We start from the raw sequence: 20,262 nt of genomic DNA, 5'->3' as shown, positions 1-20,262 counted from the left end.
TCCTCTGTAGGATGTACCACGGCCACAGATAAATTGCAGCGATCTTTTTTTCCTAAAAATTGATTGCAATTGTTGTTAGTTATATCTGTCTCACTTCGAGAGCTACATGAAAGAGTGATAACTTTAGTAATATGAAGTTCTGTTCAAAAATTGGTTTTTGACTTGCAATGTAGTATCTTCACATCTTTTTTTGACTTACAATGTAATACTTTCGCATCTACTATTTTAGAATCTTGGCCACTTCTTTCTGTTTCTATTTTTTTTTGAAACGGTAATAAACCATCGTTACAGACAAACTAAATTTATAACAGGGAGTGATATTGCCGCAGTCTAGACATCCTACTTGCCCTTCTTGAGGAAGGGCATTTGCTGTATAATTGGTATCTCGAATAACATGAAAAGGGAAAGTCAGTGCCCCTATGCATATCCACTGTTTCATTAATAATATGAACTGATCGCTCGGTCCTACGGGCAGCGCAACCGGTGTGTTCGTAGGAGCTCCTTCTAACCAAATTCCCTCTCTCAAGTCTCTATGAAAGATGGTCAATGCTGTAAGCAATGTATGACCTCGGCTTTGTTCGAATCTTTGACACCAATAAGACCCCTATAAGCCAAAATGCCCTCTCCTTTATCCTCTCTTCAAAGTCGGCGGCACTCATTTTGCACTCTTCTTCACCTTATTTATCTTACCTTTAGATTTCCCCCCACTTTCTAGAAAAAACTTGCATCCTCAAATTTTATTTCATGCAAGGGCCCACTAACCTTCAAAATCTCTGTAAGAAGAAGAATCCTATTTAACGAAGCATAATTGTCCTCCAAAATAGGTTAACTTTGCTCTGTCCAAGTGTTTCAAATTTCCACAAAGGGAGACCATATTTCCCGATCTTTAAATTCGGGATGCCTACACTTTGCAAACCATACATTCTTCTAGCCACCTTACAATAAATGGATCCGTCTCCTCTTTGCAGAGCACACGTCTGTGAGCTAACCTATTGTGATCTTTGGAGGAAACACCGGGTTTAGGGTTTACTGGGTTACATCCCAGTAAACGTGAGATCTCTGCCTTTCTACCGTCCTATTGTTGGTTGACGCCCTTCAGCCATTAACTACTTGTGGAGAGTTGTTATGTATCATTATATTTTCCACACCAGTTTTTGACTGTTTGTCGATCTTTTATTCATGGGACTATCTTCATCAGATCTCTACTTTGGGACTGCTTCTTTGTTTTTAGGAGTTTCGTAAATTCTCGGGGATAACGTATTCCTTTTTTTTTTGTTTTGAAAATTGACAATTTCATTGATACTATGAAGATTACATTGGGGACCAAAGGTCCCTACTTGCATTACCTAGAATCAATTAAGGGTGGCCAGGGGCATACTCCTAGGCCAGTAAAAAACCAAAAGAAGTGATCTTCTGGGTCAACCGCTACAGTGAGGTCTACACTTCCATGCGCTGCCACCATGCCGAATAACTATTTCACTTTCCTTTCGAATTCTTCATCTACTATCGCAGCCGAGGGTGCCTTCACCATTCCTCCTTCATTTCCTTTACATTGCCCAATGGTCTCAATTGAATCGAATCCAACAAAAAAATACCATATTTGTGGGCTCCATCAAGTCATGTGTGACCTGCGATGTCACATAGACTTCTCCACCACTTTCTAGCTGGCGAATTCGATTTTTAAAAATCATGCTTAAAGGCTTGAAGCTATTGTGCGCCCCTAACCGTGCACGATAGCCAACCCATCAAATCCGATCTTCGGCGGCCTCCACCTTGCGCCACCGCCTGTCCCAGGGGATCCCCATTAAACCACAAAACCGTAGTCTAACCCTAGACCACCATTGTTCACCCTATCTTCTTCCTCTTCACCTCTACTAGAACCTAAATCCCTAACCCTACCATTCCTTCCACTTAACCCTAGAGACCACCATTGTTCACCCTAACATTCTTCCTCTTCACTTCCACCAAACCCCAAATCTCTAATCTTACCCTACCTTCCACCTAATTCTAGTCTTACCTCCTTCCTCAATCACCTCTCCAGTCACCGCCTTCCACCACTCCAGCTAACTACCTGCAACCCAAAACACCTATCCTAACGTAACACCCCGGCCCTTCTAGCCCTAACCCCGCACTCGATCAAACCCGTCTTTACCCCTCAATCTCTGGACGGCAACCTCAATGCTATCTCCGGCTACCCATCGCTTCCTCCACTGAACACGGCCCCTAGATCTGGCGACCCACGGCTTCCCAAAGTCCTTTGCTGGTCATCCGCCGCACCATTTCCGACATCCCACGTACCTTCCGTGTTTCATGAGGGAGAAGAGGGTTTGGAATAATCGAATAACTGGCCGTCTCAATACCGCCGTCCGCATCCTCCATCATACTTTTTCTCCACCATCACCATCACCTCCACTTCCAACCTCCTCCTTTTTCCCCGAATCCGGCCACCCTTTTCATACTCCTGCCATGTCCACCACTTCCGACGACTCAGCATCCCACTTTCTCCATCCACCCTACCCAGTTCCGATCATTTCCCCATTAAATCCTGCCTACTCGGACCCAGGTCCGGCCATTCCACACCTCCAGCCACCATTGCTGCATCTCCTGCGAGATCTGCCCAAATCTGGGCATCATCTGGCCACCAAAACCTCCCTTGCACATCAAGGGAGAGAGAAGGAGAGCTTAGAAAGTAGGAGAGATAGATCTAAGAGAAAGAGAGACTAGCGAGATAGAAAGAGAGGGGGTCAGAAAAAGTAGAAAGAGAGAGATTAGGGAGAGATCAGAAAAATGAAAGAAAAGGAGATAGGGGGAGAGAGAGATATTAGGAAAGGATAGAGGGGTAGAGAGATCGATCGGAGAGAGAGAGACCAGCGAGAGGGGAGAAAAAAACGCTAAAAAGGAGAGTTAGAAAGAGAGGGGATAAAAAAAAAGTAGAAAAAGAGAGATCAGGGAGAGAATGAAAGAAAAGGAGAGAGAGAGAGAGAGAGAGAGAGAGAGAGAGAGAGAGAGAGAGGAGAAAAATAATGCTAAAAAGGAGAGAGAGAGAGAGAGGGATGAAATCGCCTCCCTCCTTAGGGTTTCCATCAAGCTAGGGAGGGAGCCCTTTGTTCCCATGTTTTTCTCCGATGGGCTTCTTTTAGCTGTTTTCCTTTGCTACGGGGATATTCTATTCCTAATCTGCAAATATAAAAAAATACTATTTCTGATCTATTCTACTTGTGATGTTTGGGAGAGAATTGCCTAATTCTTGTTAGTTGATTTAATTCGTGGATGTTAATATTTTTGGTCGATGATTGCCGGGCGTCGTTTATGATTTTCAAACATTGTTTATTGTTAATCTTCTGTTTGTTGTTGTCGTACATTGTTTATGGTTACTGGACATTTGTTTAGTGTTGTCGGGCATCTATTTATTGTTATCAGGCATCACAAGTGGTATCAAAGCATTCTATTCAGGGTCATTGCTATAGATTGGTATTAGAGCCTATGTCACAAATATCTCTGATATTTTCAAAATATATTGATTTTATCATGATATTTTGCTAAAACAACAAAATCCCAACTCAACTCAACTAAGCCTTTGTCCCAAACTAGTTGGGGTCGGCTAATGAATCCTTTAGAAAATTTTCATGAAGAAGGTGAAAGGATCTACCCGGCTCATAGCGATATTTTCAAGAATTTAAAAAAATATAGCGATATTTTCATTTATCGTGATAATATCACGATATTTTATGAAATTTTTTATTTTTCCCTTAATGTATACATTTTAAAATAATTTTATTTTATCGTTTTTTTCCTGATATAAACCTAAAAAAATACAAAAAAAAATAATATATCCGATTTTACCCTGCTAAGAAATTCCCGAGAACGATATTTGTGACATAGATTAGAGCTAGATCCTGCAATCCCATTGGGTGTTTGACACTTTGATCATGTGAATGAAAGGAAGGAGAGTTATAATATGAAGTGCAAAGGTAAACATATTATAACACATACCAAATCTGACAGTCAACACCTCTGTCGTTTTGGTAGATGATATGGAGGCCAATATAGAAGAGCCTCAAAAGGCAGATGCTGATCTGCTGTTGGTGAACTGAATAGCAACCGTCATTGACACTCCTCTTTTCCATATGCTAAGGGGTATTGTCAAGGCCATAAAATGTGTTGCAGTTTGTTTTAATCAAGGGCAACACATGTTGTTAATGACCCCTTTATTGATGAGGTGCAAGACAATAATCTCAATGATCTTCATGCATAGATTCAATGGCTTTCTGATGTAACGTTTGCTGAAGACATGGGAACGAGACATGAATTCAGAGAACTCATATATTTTAGAGAGTTCTATTCATGGAGATCAGAAAATAAGCCGAGGTTAGGTGGTGATATGAGATTTGCGTTGAAAAAGTTCAACAAAATTTAGCTGCTTCAGTACAGTGGGTCTTTAGGGAAAAGTCCAGTACATGGTTGCAAAAATCGTTCTGTTCACAATATTTTTAAGTTCACAAAATCGTTCACCATGGGATTAAAAGCTTGGAAAGGGTCTGGATAGGGTAATAGTGGAGGGTGATTCCTTTAATACTATCCGATGGCTTAGAGGATATTTGGTCCCTCCGTGTAGATTCGCTCATCTCTTTGATGAGATGCTTAATAAAATTATTGGCTCGTTGATTATTTTCAAGTACGTTAGAAGATCGGCCAATTGTGCGGCGGACCGCCTGGCTAAGACTGGCGTAGACAAGCAAGGCCTGTAGTTGTTGATTTTTTGCCTCCATGAATTGAGGCTTAAGCTGTTTCTCGTTTGTTGTTCTCTTTCTGGTCGTGTTTTATTGTTTAATATGTGATAAGTTTGTTTGCTAACAAACTTATCACATATTACACATACTAAAAAAAATCATTAAAAAAAGTTTGTTGGCAAACAATTCGTTATATGATAGTAAATAACTAGTTATTTACTTTTTTAAAAAATAAAATAAGTAATTGCTTTTTTATTATTCCTCTACTTTTTTATTTTTTTATTATATATATCTCAAGCACTCAAACCATATATCCATTCATATATATATATATATATATATATATATATATATGATTTTTTTATTATTTCTACTACGATTTATGATTCGATTCCGATTTTTAAAACATTGGCTATCAGACATCTGAGTATTTTATTCAATTCTATGTCATTACAATTTGGAGGGACATGACTGTATGTATGTATCTAACTATGTATATATGTATACCACATGAATAATGAGGACAACATCAATTGACAGGAGGGAGATGACTTATTATCTCATTCTATTCAATGTCATTACAATTTGGCCACCTTCTTTAGAGATTTCTCTAGCGATAGGATCACTTACAAAAATTTTAAAAAATGTTGAAATTCATTTCCAATAACATTAATCTGTCGAGAGAACCTCAACATAACAAATGAAGCAGGGTAAGGACTACAAAAATTCCTAAATTTGTGTTTGTAATTCTTTTAGTCCAATTTATTCTTATGTTGTTTATCTAGATACTTGTTGGAAAGCCTTTAGGTGAAAATCTAAGAGGTTAAGGTAAATCTGTTCTAGCTTACTTAGACAAGTAGAAAATGGTATATTTATGGGGTTTTTGTTGGCTTAAGTTTTTTCAATTAATCTCATCATTTAAGCTTATATACTTACACTTCTATTCTCTATGCATAGATTTCATGTTTTGATTGCCTTTGCCGGTTTGCTAGATATTTTTCCATAGTAATAGATGAGCTAATTTCTTGTGTGTAATTAAAATTTGTTGTCAGGGAACATACATATAGTTATGGTTTGCAGGAGGCCTTTGTTGCTGACCTGCTATTTCAAGGTTCAGATCATACTTCAGATGATTTGATATGGGCCAGCGATTCAATTTTTTCTTCTTTAAAGGTATCTCTGCCGTTCTTACATCAACAGTTGTTTTCTGTTTCCTTAAATTCATTTTGACTTCAATTGGAGGAAGTTTGCTTGGTGGCATGGAATATTTATTTTGGTAAGCTGGCTTGAATTCATATCTCTTGGTTGCTACACAAAGTACCTTGCAACTGAGATATGAGCTCAACCCAAAAGAGAATGGTCTCCTTGGAATACCTTTGATCCTGTCAATTGATGTTGGTTCGCTATGGTGTGGTTATAACTTATTCCTTACTGTTTTGCATAGGTGGTGGTAGCATAGTTTTAAAGGGCCATTAAATGTGAGACATATTTATTCCATTACTTAAATTTTTGGTTGGATGCTGTTGAAAGAAGAAGAGAAGAGCATGAGAGGAAACTGTGTTGGAGAGTGTCTCCTCCTCACACGTGTATGTGCACGCGCGCGTGTGTGTTAGAGAGAGAGAGAGAGAGAGAGAGAGAGAGAGAGAGGGAAGTTCCTGCGCTCGAGCGCAGATAGCTTATTTGCGCTTGAGTGCAGAAAACAAGAGTGGGCCCACAGTTTTTGGGTGATCCTAATCATTCATTTGAAAGGCCCCATCATGGATGGGGTGTGTACCAAAAATCAGCTCCATTGGATCACCTTAGGGTGTCCATTTGTGGGGCAAAAAATGGAGAGATTTGTGACAAACAATATCTGTCCATTTTTGGCCCCACAAATAGGCCCCCCCCCCCATCCATGATGGGGCCTTCCAAATGAATGGTTAGGATCACCCCCCAATGGCCCCACCCCCCTGTTTCTGTGCTTGAGCGCAGGAACTCTACTCTACTCTCTCTCTCTCTCTCTCTCTATATATATATATATATATATATATATATATATATATATAGCCCCATCTAGCTGGAATGTATATATGATACATTTCTAGCTTGTTACAAATATCACTTAGCTTTGCCTTATGGCTTGGTAAACACATCAGCCAGCTGATCCACTGATCGAGTAAAAATTGTGCATATCTCACCCTTCAGAATTTTCTGACAGATGAAATGACAGTTCACCTTAATATGTTTGGTCCGCTCATGAGAGACTGGATTTGTAGCAATTTGAATGGCGGCCTTATCATCACAATACAACTGAGTAGGAGAGGAGGGAGCGAGACCAATCTTTGACAAAAGGGAGCGGAACCGGATGAGCTCTCCCCTCATGTGTGCCATGGTCCTATATTCTGCTTCTGCACTGGATTTAGCTATGACGTCTTGTTTCTTGCTTCACCATGACACCAAGTTACCTCCAAAAAAGGTACAATTTCCAGTGGTTGATCTTCAATCTGCTAGAGATCCGCACAATTTGCATCGGTGAACCCTTCTATTTTCTCGTTACCATGCCTCTTAAACTACAAGCCTCTCCCTGGAGCACCTCTCAAGTACCTTATAATCTGAAGCTCTACTACCCAATGAGAGGTACGTGGTGAGCTCATATACTGGCTGACTACCCCTACAGCAAATGAGATGTTTGGTCGAGTAATTGTGAGATATATAAGCTTGTCGACCAACCTCCTAGAAGGGATCATCTAATTATGCTCCCTCATCTGGAAGAAGTTTTACATTCGGGTCCATAGGCACAATAGTAGGTTTCACCCAAAGAGAAACTGTCTCATCTAATAAGTCCAGTACATACTTTCTTTGTGAAAGGGTTAGGCCACAACGCGAATAGGCTACTTCTATCCCAAGAAAGTACCTCAGGCTACCCAGATCTTTGGTGGAAAACTCTTTCTGCAAGAAAGCCTTCAACTTCTGTATGCCCACTGAGTCACTCCCTTTAATGATAATATCATCCACGTATACTACCAGAAGAACCTATTCGGCATCAGACTGATGGCTAAAGACCGAGTGATCAACTGCACATTGTTTCATGTCAAACAACATAACCGCATACTGAATTATCCAAACCATGCTCTAGGAGATTGTTTTAGGCCATAAAGAGATTTTCGCAGTCGGCGAACTGAGGAAGATATCTCCCTCTGTGCAATATACCCAGGAGGTTGCTCCATGTACACCTCCTCAGTGAGGTCACCATGAAGAGAGGCGTTCTTCACATCCAGCTGATATAGGGGCCAACTACGGTTAACAGTCAAGGAAAGAAACACACGAACTGAAGGAATTTTGGCAAATGAAGAGAAAGCCTCAGCATAGTCGATCTCAAATGTCCACATATACCCTTTTGCAGCTAAGCTCGCTTTTAGACACTCAACTGTCCAATCTGGCAAGTCTTTGATGGAGAATACCCAACGACAGCCCACAGGTTGGGCACCCTAAGGAAGAGAGACCAAATCCCATGTTTGATTGGCATGAAGGGCACCCATCTCAAGGTCCATTGCAATGCCACAGACCAAGGCAAAGAAACCGAAGACAAAGAAGACACAAAGCTATGAAATACGGAGGTGAGATTATCACAGGGCACACAATTAAAATAGGATGGGCATTAGAACGTGAACGAGTACGGGAAGCGTTATGAGAATCCACAGGGACAGTACGGGATGGAAGAAGAGGTACCTGAGAAGTAGGAGGCATGTCCGGCTAGGAAGACGACTCCTCGGCGCAGTGTGAGGGACCTCTGGCTGCGGACGACGCATATAGACCTTCGGAGGAGTAGGAGGAGCCAAAGTCATATGCAATGGAGAAGAACTGGACTCAAGAGGAGTAGCGACGTCACCTGCAAAGGAGAAGAACTGGACTCAAGATGAGGAGCCGACGTAACCTGCAAAGGAAAAGAACTATACTCAAGAGGCTTAAGGAGAACGAGAAGAGGAAGAGGAACTCGAGAGTCTGGGACAGCCCCCTCAGTGGAAGAGGTAAAGAAAGACATGCTCGAAGAAGGTGACATCGACGGAGAGAAATAAGTGGCTCAACCGAGGGCTGTAATATCTGGGTACGAGAGTATCCCAGAAGGACACATCTTTCCATATTAGGATCCAATTTATCGAGGCCAGGAGAGAGGTTCTGGACAAAGCAAATACAACCAAAGATCCGTAGAGTGAGGGGCAAGGGAGCACCCTGAGGATGTAAGACCGAGAAGGGGGATTGCCACCTAGGACAGAGGAGGGGAGCCGATTAGCCATAAAACATGAGGTAAGGATGGCATCACTCTAATAGGCTTTGGGGACTCGCATATGAAAGAGAAGAGTGCGGGCCATATCAATCAAATACCATAGTTTCCTCTCGACTGCACCATTTTGTTGAGAGGTGTAGGCAAAAGAGGATTGATGGACAATACCATGAGTGGATAAGAAATCCTGTAAGTCATTATAGGTAGAAAAGTATTCTCTAGCACCACTGGTGCGCAAACATTTAAGAGTGTAATTATATTGGTTAGTAATCTCGGCATGGAAAGTACGAAAGCAGTAAACACTTAAGAGCACTCCTTAAGAAGAAATAACCAGGCCATACGGGAGAAATCATAAGAAAATGATAAAATATTTGTAAGCAAAAAGAGACAGTCCGGATGGACATACAATGGTGCTTCCCAAGTTCACAAGACCCGCATTGAAAGGATTGAAGAGGACTAGAAATAACAGAGGACTACTGAAGTCTCTGAATGGAGGGATGGTCGAGGCGGCAATGCCATTAATATGCGTCGACAAGACTATGCAACACGGCAAGGTGATAAAGGCCATCCACCTCACGATCCGAAGTAATCGTCTTCCTAGTCTAGAGATCCTGAAAGACACAATAATAAGGAAAAAAGAGATAGAGCAAAAAATTAGGAAAGTGTGGCTTGAAAGACCATTTTCATTGGAGGAAGTCGAAGAAGCTCTCAGTTCAATGAAGAAGGAAAAAGCTCCGGGCCCCGATGGATTCCCTATGGGATTCTATCATAAATATTGGGAGATTTTCAAAGCTGATGTTTTGGGATTCATGAACGAATTCCATGAGAGGGGTATTCTAAATAAAGGGTGTAACTCCACATTCATTACTCTTATACTGAAAAAGGAGGGGGCTGCTGAGCTTAAGGACTATCGGCTGATTAACCAATGCAATTGCTTGGGCTCAGAATCGAGGTGGTGGTCCATGGTGCTTTCACAGGATTCTCGATGAGATTCGGGATTTAGTGCGGGAACTTCACCTCCAATTACGTCCCCGACGGAGATCTGCAAATTCCTCAGCTGATGCCTTGGCAAAAGCGGGGGTGAATATTCCTATCACTCGCTTCAACTTCTCTCCTGGTGTTCCAATTGATCCTGTGAAAGATGAGTGTTGTTTCTGTAATCGGACCTACCTTTGGGGACCGCTCATCCCCTGTCTTGTACTGTTGGATTTTGCAATTAATAAGCGTTACTTTTTTTCTTTTTTAAAAAAGAAGAAGAGACAGAGCGGTTAAGACTTTTAGTGATTTGGTTAACAGAAAGTGAATTAAAAGGAGATTTAGGAACACAAAGAATCGAGGACAAGTTAAGTCCCATATGAGGAGAAATGATACTGTTACAAAAAATGGGAGCAGTGTTCCCATATGCGAGAGTGATGGTATGAGAAGTAGAGTGAGAGGGCTTAAATGAAATAAGGGACATAGAATTACCCGTCATGTGGTTCAAGGCCCTTGAATCAATAACCCAGGAGCTGGAGGTAGTGAGAAGTGAAGCAGGTGAACTGCCTTGCTGTGCAAAACCCGCAGTCAGTGGGCTGCTGCTAGAACGCAAGCGGAGAAGCTCATCATAGTCGGCCTTGGAGAAGAGGAATGGGTCATCGTGTGCCACTGGGCCGGCGGAGGAGGATGTAGAGACATCAGGAAGGCTATCAGATGTGATGTGAGCAGAATGGGGTGGATGGAGCTTCGGATGTAGGGTATAGCAAATATCCATAGTATTCCCCGCCACCTGGAATGAGTGCAATAAGGGTGCCCACGCCCACCTGTGCCACGACCGCCTCTAGTATCACGACCACCGCGGCCCCGATCACGGCCAAAGCTACCGCCGCCCCGGCCAAAGCGATCGCCACCAACATACGTGGCAGTCATATCTGTCGACAGGCGGGTCATGAGAGCAGCCACACCGCAGACACTGTTGGGCACGAGAGAAGACCTCTGTGAGGGATGGAATGGGCACCAGAGCCACAGAGGGAAACAAAATCAGGGCCCGATGCATTAAGGAAGCGAATAACACGGAGCTCCTCTTGTCGCATGGCAAGGACTGCCAGATCGATAGTGAAGGGCATATATACGTCCACCTGCTAACAAAGTGAGACATACTGACTGTAAAAAAGGCAGTGAGAGGCGTATCCCCATGCTGGAGTCTCATTCACTCCGAATATGTATCGCAAATACGGGTGAGGTTATCAACCCCAAAATAGAGAATAGCTGCATGCTCCTAGATTTCCTTTTATGTCTTGGGCACGTTGTCGTGCCAACGATGTGAGGGGCCTTGCTCTGCTAGAGGAGAGTGCAGATCAGGGGATCATCCTGCCGCCACCAAGCATATGAGGGATTCGTGGCCGAGGGAGGATCACGCTCAATGAAATCTACCTTGCCTCGAGCTGGGAGGTAGATCTCAGCTGCCATACGCCAATTCTGATAGTTGGACCCGTCAAGTTTGACTATAGTCATCTGTGGGAAAGAAGCCTCCACAGAAAGGGAATAACTAGAGGAGGGAGCTGAATGTGGAGGAGTCGGGGTGACAGCAGGAGTCGTGCTGACAGGAGGATCCATGAAGACAGAAATAGAAGTAAAATCACAACCACAACGGCGACATATAAAGAATAAATAAGAGAAAAATAGGGTTCAAGAGATAGACCCAAACATCATGCCGCAGCTCTGAAGCATATACACTGGACAAGGACACATAGTACCACTAGAGGAAGGCACGCAAGGAATGATAAGAACGAAACGGAGCCGCGAAACATGAAGAGAAGATTTGATAAAGACGATTTAGACCATGAAAGAGAGGAGTTTAGGAAAAAAGGAATGGACAAGGAGATTTCTAGGGTTCCGAGAGAGGGGATGAGTGGGGATGAGAGGCTAGGGATCAAAAGAAACAAAAAAAGAAAAGAAGTCTAGTCAGGTTAGGGTTAGGAGAGAGGGGGCGAGGTAGGTGGGGAATGAGGTAGGGGTGGCTGTCGGCTTAGGCTAGGGTCAGGGCTAGGAGTAGGGGTTGGGTTAGGAGTGTTGTTGGGCGTGGAAAGGAGAGGGAGGCGAGGGCTGTTGGGCATGGAAAGGGGTGGGAGGCGAGGGTGGTGGGAGATGGAGAGGCAAGAGAGAGATGGGGGTGAGGCGAGGGATATATGGAGATGAGATTAGGCAAGGGAGGCGAGGGCTGTTGGGAGATGGAGAGGCGAGGGGCTGTTGGGTGTGGAAATTAGGAGGCGAGAGTTAGAAGGAGGGTTAGGGTTTTGGGCTTCCAATGGCGGTTCCTAGGGCACCACAACCCTAGGGCTCTGATACCATGTCGAGAGAAGGAAGAAGGGAAGAGAATGAGAGGAAAGTGAGTAAGAGAGTGTCTCCCCCTCACACACGTGTGTACAATGACCAAACCACCCTTAGGTACATATATATCTTCTAACAAACGCTACAATCAATGATTGTATCTAACTTCTTGTACATACATTGTTTATCCAAAAACATAGGACATTGGATGATACATGCACTTCGTATTGGGTTTGTGGGGGTCTGATAGTTAGAGAGGTGCTGCCTTTTTTTTTATATCTTAGACAATTGGTCTTTGAAGCTCTTTCATGAAGGAAATTTGTAGCCACATTATAGGCCAAATATGCTGCATATGGGTAGACCACTTGCGTGGCTTGACCCATATGCAGAGCGTATAAGCAGAGGTTGTCTCAGTATTTACTACCCATGCATCCTGCATATGGGCATATCACCTGCATGGCTTGCCCCACAGCGTACAAATAGAGGTTGTCCCATCCTAATCATCATCATGCGGCATCATGCTTGCACTTCTCTAAAATATTATCTATCTACTACTATATTTGTATTTATAGTTTTATACTATAAATAATGGATTGGGTGGCCTAAAGTTATTTAAAACCTTATTAATGTAAGGTTTTATTTAACAATTAAATAGCTTATAAATATAAAATTATAAATTTCTTTTGTAGCTATTAAATGTCTTATGCTCTAAATTTCTCCATAGCTGTTAAATACTTAAAGAATGTAAATTTCTTTATACCTATAAAATGTCTTACATTGCTGAACTCTAGCTCTGTTTCACCTTTTTTTTTCAAATATGCAAGATTTAAATCCGAATCTACTCCGAATGAACACCAAAGTAAAATCATAATTCCTGGAATTGAGCAACCTAAGAGTTAGAGGTGGAGAACATGGTCCCCAATCTGGCTACGCGATATGCGGCCTCGCTGTTATTTCAGAGCTTGCTCCTACCATCAAAATTCAGCTTAAGCCATCAAGCGTCAGGTTGCTGCATCCACCCGCGGGGCGCAGGAGAGAGGGGGGGGGGGGGGGGGGGTGTAGTTGAGACCCAAAGCCTAAAAATTTATAACTTTATTGATTAAGATTATTGTTCAATATTTTATTATTTTTATTTTTATTTTCCCATGTTATCCCTGATGCTAGCATAACCAAACTTTCTGATCAACAATCCACTCTTTGAAGTCAATTCAGCTTCTCCTTAAAATCTACAAGGGGGATATGATTGCCAATCCTGGCTAAGAGCCTTGAGAACTCCGTGATTCTAAGGGAAACCCCTTCCCTCAAAATCAGTTTAATTATAGTATAAGGTGGGCACCAAAGCAATCATGGACTATTGTAAAGCATTCCGTATGAAGTCGTTGCATAAACTCCTCCAACGGAATTCTCTTTCGAGTGATCTTCTCATTTCTACTTATGGAAGAGGGCAAAATCTGAAGTTAGGAGAAGCCTGCAACAACAGCTTTGCCCATTGGAAATGAATATTGGACACAAAATGACATTGAAAGGTAAATGCTAGATCGGTTGTGGGCTCAGGAAAAATTGGGTTCTGTAGTGATATCTGGTTGGCAGGATGCCCGCTTATTTACCTTGTGTCGGCGAAGACTTACACCATCACAAACGAAGGCAATCAACGACTGGATCAAGGAAAGAGGGATCAGAGAGTGCCAGAGACGAGGCCGATGACAATAAGGTGTGCGGCGATCACGACGGGGGTGTCTGACGTTCACGACCACCCCCTTAAGGGCGATAGCCCAGCACCCTAGGGTTGGCTGTAAGATCTTTTCTCATTTTTTTGTTTTGTGTGAGAAGAAAGAGAGGGGAAGGAGAAAGAAGGCGATGGACAATCATAAAGCTCTGATACCATGTTGATGGTGGTCATAGAGAAGATGAGGAAGAAGAAGGGGGAAAGAGATGGGAAAGTGAGGGTCAGTCAGTCGACCTCTAATGTAATATGATACACACACACATACTAGGGTTACAACATAAGATGGCGACAAAGACTAAAATACCCCTCAAACAAAACTTAAAACAACTCTATGCATTTCTTCATAGGAAAATCAGCTATGATTTAGGCTACACTTTGAATGTATTGCTGACAAGTGTCACGTCATTTCCGACACGACATGCGTCTCCACACGTGTCAACACTCCTTTCGTCACTTTTAAATGTAATGTTAGAAGTGTTAGACTTAATGTGGACGTGTCGACATGTTTTCGTATAGTGCTAATAGTGACATTCTGTTTTATTATTGAATATTGTGTCCACGTCTTTTATTATTATTTCTTCTTTTATTACAAACTCTTCTTTTAGTTCTTTAGCTAATATTTGCTGTTATATCTCCTCTCCCAACTCTAAAATCCGAAACAAACTTTTATTCCAATATTATATTCATTGTATCCTATTGGTCTCCCTTTGTCGCTTTGTTTTGTAGATTGAAGAGAACTAGATTATATTGATGAATGCGTTGTCATTTGATTATCTTATGTTTGTTTTAGATTATAGTTGATTAATCCTAGGATTTATTAGTTTTTTATATGAATTCCACACACACACACAATATATATATATATATATATATATATATATATATATATATATATATATATATATATATATATATATATATAAACACTATTTCTTATAATATCCTTTGCCATTATGAAAATATCTTATGATGATGCTCTGCTTCTTGTGGTTGTTGATGTCACATTTTTATCCTATGAATTTTCAAGTGATTGACTCATTTTGCAGGATCAAGTTGTCCCATTCGTGTCTTCTATTTTCTTACGTAGGCTGCTCCACCCTGGTGTTCCTCAAAATGCTGCCTTGCGTGCAACAATGCAGGATCACAATAAACACTTGTCGGACTCTGAGTTCCAATCTCTAACTGTTAATGGTCTGAAAAAGGAAATTCTCTCAATTATTGAGTTTGAGGTAAAATGCTTTAACAAATGTTGGTGTTGCCTTTTTCTTTTCTTTAAAGACAATAACATATGTTGGTGTTGCCTTTTTCTTTTCTTCTATTTCCATGTATTAGAAAAGCCTTTTTGTTATTGTCTTTGTTGTTACTATTATTATTAGGGGACTGATATCCGCAATACCTTATTTTGATAATGGGACAACTCACCTGGTTTTACAGGTTCCTGATTGGATGTGGATAGCATTCTTGAGGATTGTAACAGCCCTTAAAAGCTAATTAAAAAATTATAAAACAAAGTGAGTAGACCCATTATCAAAGTATAGTAGTGCGGATATCAGTCCCCTTATTCTTATTGTTGTTGATTTTATTTGGAAGTTCCTGATTGATGAAAGCAATGTTCTGATGTTTCAGGGAGTTGCTGAAAGTCCAATTTCCGTAATTTATTACTGGAAAAAATTTTGCTCTCAGTTTTTTCATTATTGGTGTCAGAACAGTATACCATATGGTTTGCTTATCGATTCCTCAAGAGGGGCAATTGCCTTAATCCGGAAAAATTCCGTTTCTGTATTCCGATGCTTGGAAGATGTTGAGCAGCTTATTTATGGTAGGTTTAGGTCCTTGCTTTTCATTCCATATATTATTTTGGAATGCATCCTTGTTATGTTGCAAATAAACTTTTTCATCATTGAAAGAAATGCCTTTTATTCATTATTGTCTGCTTGTATTTTGTCAGGTTGTTTTGATGAGTTTGGTGATTTTATAAATTCGGGGTTGGTTTTACCGGATGATGATACGGATCGTGAAATTCTATTTGAAGTTTTAAGATGCATCAGTAGTATCAATCACCAACTGGGCAAGGCGGCGGCTGCAGTATTCTACGAATCACTTGTTAGTCCATCAGTTATCTCCTCAGAAGATGTTATCCCTTGTTTGGTAAAGATTTTAGTGTCTGGATACAGTTCATCGGTAACAACAGCCCACAGATCACAATTTGGTGCTGATATTGCTTCTCAGAAGGAAAAAGCAGATCACAAAAGCCAGAGGAAATTCTCAATTGAGATGTTGCTTTCTCTTCGTTCGTTGTGCAGTAAAGCTACTAACTGGGGTAGAGTTTTGGATGTTGTGGAAAAGTATCTCAAGTATCTCATTCCAAATAAACATGTGTACGGTCAGGATTCAAAAGAATTCTTTAATGTCAATAGTTTACTGTTAATTCAGGCGACTTCTCAAGTTGCAAGAGTAATGCTTGACTCTGCCTTCGACATACTTGTGCTGCTATGTTATCTTGTCAACATCAGTGGGCAGGTATGTTTTGTCTTGTTTCAGATGCACTACCATGTTTTGTAATGGCACAAACTCACCTTGTCTTTTATTTTTAACGGTTATCAAAACATGGTGGTGCAAATATCAGTAGCCTTTATTTTTCCTTACATTTCCCTTGGTATTTGCTTTAATCTCTAATTATTTCTGTAACAACGGATTTGCTTTGAGGAATTTTCTTTTGGGAAATGGTTGCTTTGAGGAATTATCAAAAAGCTCTCCTTTCTTATGTTTAATTTCTACGTGTTACAGGTCTGTATGGTTCACGAAGATATCTCCCGAATACAACTTCAGTTGATTCCGATGATTCAGGACTTACTCACGCCGTGGCTGGTCCTCCATCTGACAGGAACAACACCTTCTGAATCACCAATTTTAGATGAATTTAGCTCTCGGCTTTCATCATTGCATATTGGTAACAACATTGGATGCTTTCATCATTGTATCTATATCATGCTATCACCTGCTCTTTATCTCTATCATGCGATATCTATCCACTTACCCCTTTTTTGTTGGTTGTTGGCATAGTTCGTTTTTCCATTGTCATAGTTATTTTGCAGGTTTTGGTATCTATGCTCATGACCTTTTCCTTTGATAGTCTTTAGCTAGAGTTGTACTATAGCTTGATAACAGATTGGGAATACCTATTTTGATGCGTCGAATGTTAAGTAGTGATTTGAGTCCGATTCTATTCAAATATTATCGTGTCTTTTGTTATATCCTTTTATGTTGTAAATGTGTGCGTGCGCACACTTGTATTGGTTATCATGGGAGAGAGGTTAACTGAAGTAGATCGGGCCAAGAGTTGGTGTTGCATTGATGTAGTAGATCAACGGCCAAGATTTGGCTAGCCGTGGGTTAAGTGGTGCATGTGCCTAATACATTGTACAAGTGTGTGGTGTTGTAAAGTGTAAGTGCGGGCTGAAGTGGAATGCCACATCATCATATTGATGCTGGAGTTTTCTGTAAATAGGGGCTAGGGAGTAGAGATTAGTTAGTTTTGAGAATTCTAATTTTTGGGGACTTGGAGTTTGGAGGGATCTTGGAGGTGTTCTAAGGGAGAAGGACGTTCCCTCCGCTAGAGATTTGCACTCTCATGAAGTGATGTGCATTTCCTCTTCGGTTCGTCGGTTCTTCTTGTAGGATGCAAGATCTGACACACTCACCGTGAGTAAATCTTGTTGAGTGCAAAATCACATGAAATGTTGTAATTTCCTTTTCCTATCTTGGAAATTCAGTCCATTTTTCTCTGGAGTATCTTTTTTTTTTTTTTTTTTTCATTTTATACTCTTACTTAACTCAACTCAACTAAGCCTTTGTCCCAAACTAGTTGGGGTCGGCTAATGAATCCTTTAGAACAATTTCATGAAGAAGGTGAAAGGATATACCCAGCTCAAATTGACTAAGTCTAATCCTGACACTAGTTGGGTTCGTCTACATGGATCATTTTCTTCCATTCTATCCTATCCAAGGTCATGCTCTCTGTTATGTTCCTAGCCCTCAAGTCTTTCCTCACTGTTTCTACCCAAGTTGCTTTCGGTCTGCCCCTACCTCTTTTTTACTCCATCAACTTGGCACGAGCCACTTCTTCTCACTGGAGCATCCAAAGGCCTACGTTGGATATGCCCAAACCATCTTAAGCGGTGCTCCGGTGCCACCCCCACCTCTTTACGGATGTCTTCATTTTATACTCTTAGATGTATGAATTTTCATATATATATATATATATATATATATATATATAGTTGCTGCGCTCGAGCACATAAACCCTTTTCTCATATGAGCATGCATTTCGAGCGCAGCTAAGCCTAGCTGCGCTCGAGCACAGAAACCTTTTCTCATATGAGCATGCATTTGCTGCGCTCGAGCACAGAAACAGGGTGGGGCCACATTTTGGGTGGGATCCAAAGCATTCATTTGATGGGCCCTTTCATGGGTAGGGTGTCCACCAAAAATCAGCTCCATTGGATCACCTTAGCGTGTCCATTTGTGGGGCAAAAAATGGACAGATTTGTGGACAAACAGTATCTGTCCATATTTGGCCCCACAAATGGACACCCATTGGTGATCCAATGGAGCTGATTTTTGGTAGGCCCCCCCATCCATGATGGGGCCTTCCAAATGAATGCTTAGGATCACCCCCCCAATGGCCCCACCCCCCTGTTTCTGTGCTCGAGCGCAGCTAAGCCTAGCTATATATATATATATATATATATATATATATATATATATAAAGAGAGAGAGAGAGAGTAAAGTGTTCTTGCACTCTTCTAAAGTGTTACTGCACAAGAGTGCGGATGTTACCTGCACTCGAATGCAGCAACAGGGTGGGGCCCACATTTTTTGGGGGATCACAAGCATTCATTTGGAAGGCCCCTCCATGGATAGGGTGTGTCCCAAAAATCAGCCCCATTGGATCATCCTAACCCAATCAAAGGTGGAGGGAAAAAATGGGCAGACACTGTGTCTATGTTTTGCCCATTCTTTCCCTCCACAAATGGCAGGGTTAGGATGATCCAATGGGGATGATTTTATACACAGCCTATCCATGGAAGGGCCTTCCAAGTGAATGCTTTGGATCCCCCAAAAAATGTGGGACCACCCTGTTTCTGCACTCGAGTGCACGTAGCTTATCTGCACTCTTGTGCAGGAATGCTTTACTCTCTCTCTCTCTCTCTCTCTCTCTCTCTTTGTATATATATATATATATATATATATATATATATATATATATATATATATATATATATATATATATGTGTGTGTGTGTGTGTGTGTGTGTGTGTGTGTGTGTGTGCGTGCCGCCCTAGACACATACAATGCGCACATGGTTATCATCTCTTATCAAACAGTATTGCTTGATGCATGTGTCATGAATGTGTGGGGTAGCATATGATACAACCATGTGTCACGTTTCAATAATTTTGAAATTCGATTTATGGTATTTGGCGATCTGTAATTCCATGTTTCTTACTGTTTTCATTGTTGTAGTCTGTCTTTATCTGTCGTGTATCATTTCTTGTATGCTGTATTTCTTCTCTTAATAATCCATTGTTTCTTATAAGAAAAGTAAAGAAAAATGGCATTGCACCAGAAACACAGGTTGCAGTGTGATGTGCCATATTAAGATAGTTGTTGTCTCAGACAGTTTAAACCATCTTAGCTCTGAATTTTTGTTGCGAGATTTTTTGGAGGTTTGGATAAATGCTTGTTGTTTAGTGCATGATGGACAATGTCTCTTTTTGTACGATCAATTGAGACATCTAGAGTTTTAGTGCAGTTGACCCGAGGATGGTTTTTGGTCCCATTCTTCTCATTCCTACTATTTATTTTTCAGATAACAAGACTGATAAAAGATCATGGGATGAAAAACTTGGCACACGAAATTTCACGTTGGCGTGTATACTTTTACGTAATTTCCCTGGCTCGTCTGAAAACCATGGCTACTTTTCCTCCAGATATTTTCCTGACCCAAACAATTTTATTAGTTCTATACGAAACTTCAGCAGCTGGATTGTTTGGGGCAGTACAACAGAAGAATCTCAAGCCTCCTTTAGCCATGGAACTGAGCTTGCGATACTCCTACTTAAGCATGGGCAATATGAAGCTGTTGAGGTTTATGTCTTGGGCTTGTTTTTTCTTTTAATATTCAGATATTCAGTGGTATGTACTAAAAATTCTATCTTTTTTTGTTTTTTATTTCA

At 41.1% G+C, this 20,262-nt stretch overlaps 1 protein-coding gene across 2 annotated transcripts in view; it reads left to right on the top strand.

The window, feature by feature from the left end:
- The window catches only part of SAR1 (SUPPRESSOR OF AUXIN RESISTANCE1), a 66,880-nt gene that overhangs the window by 25,273 nt on the left and 21,345 nt on the right, over positions 1–20,262 (top strand). For both annotated transcript variants that reach the window (XM_077377264.1, XM_077377271.1), the window contains 6 exons: positions 5,783–5,903; positions 15,070–15,252; positions 15,650–15,842; positions 15,972–16,543; positions 16,811–16,973; positions 19,896–20,173. In XM_077377264.1, coding sequence (XP_077233379.1) covers positions 5,783–5,903; positions 15,070–15,252; positions 15,650–15,842; positions 15,972–16,543; positions 16,811–16,973; positions 19,896–20,173 — 1,510 coding nt within the window. The remainder of the gene's footprint in view (positions 1–5,782; positions 5,904–15,069; positions 15,253–15,649; positions 15,843–15,971; positions 16,544–16,810; positions 16,974–19,895; positions 20,174–20,262) is intronic.

Source organism: Tasmannia lanceolata, unplaced genomic scaffold (assembly GCF_043159265.1).
Source record: "Tasmannia lanceolata isolate RefF3 unplaced genomic scaffold, GAP_Taslan_0.1 ptg000002l, whole genome shotgun sequence".
In the NCBI taxonomy this organism is placed as follows: domain Eukaryota; kingdom Viridiplantae; phylum Streptophyta; class Magnoliopsida; order Canellales; family Winteraceae; genus Tasmannia; species Tasmannia lanceolata.
This window is presented reverse-complemented; position numbering and strand designations above follow the sequence as displayed.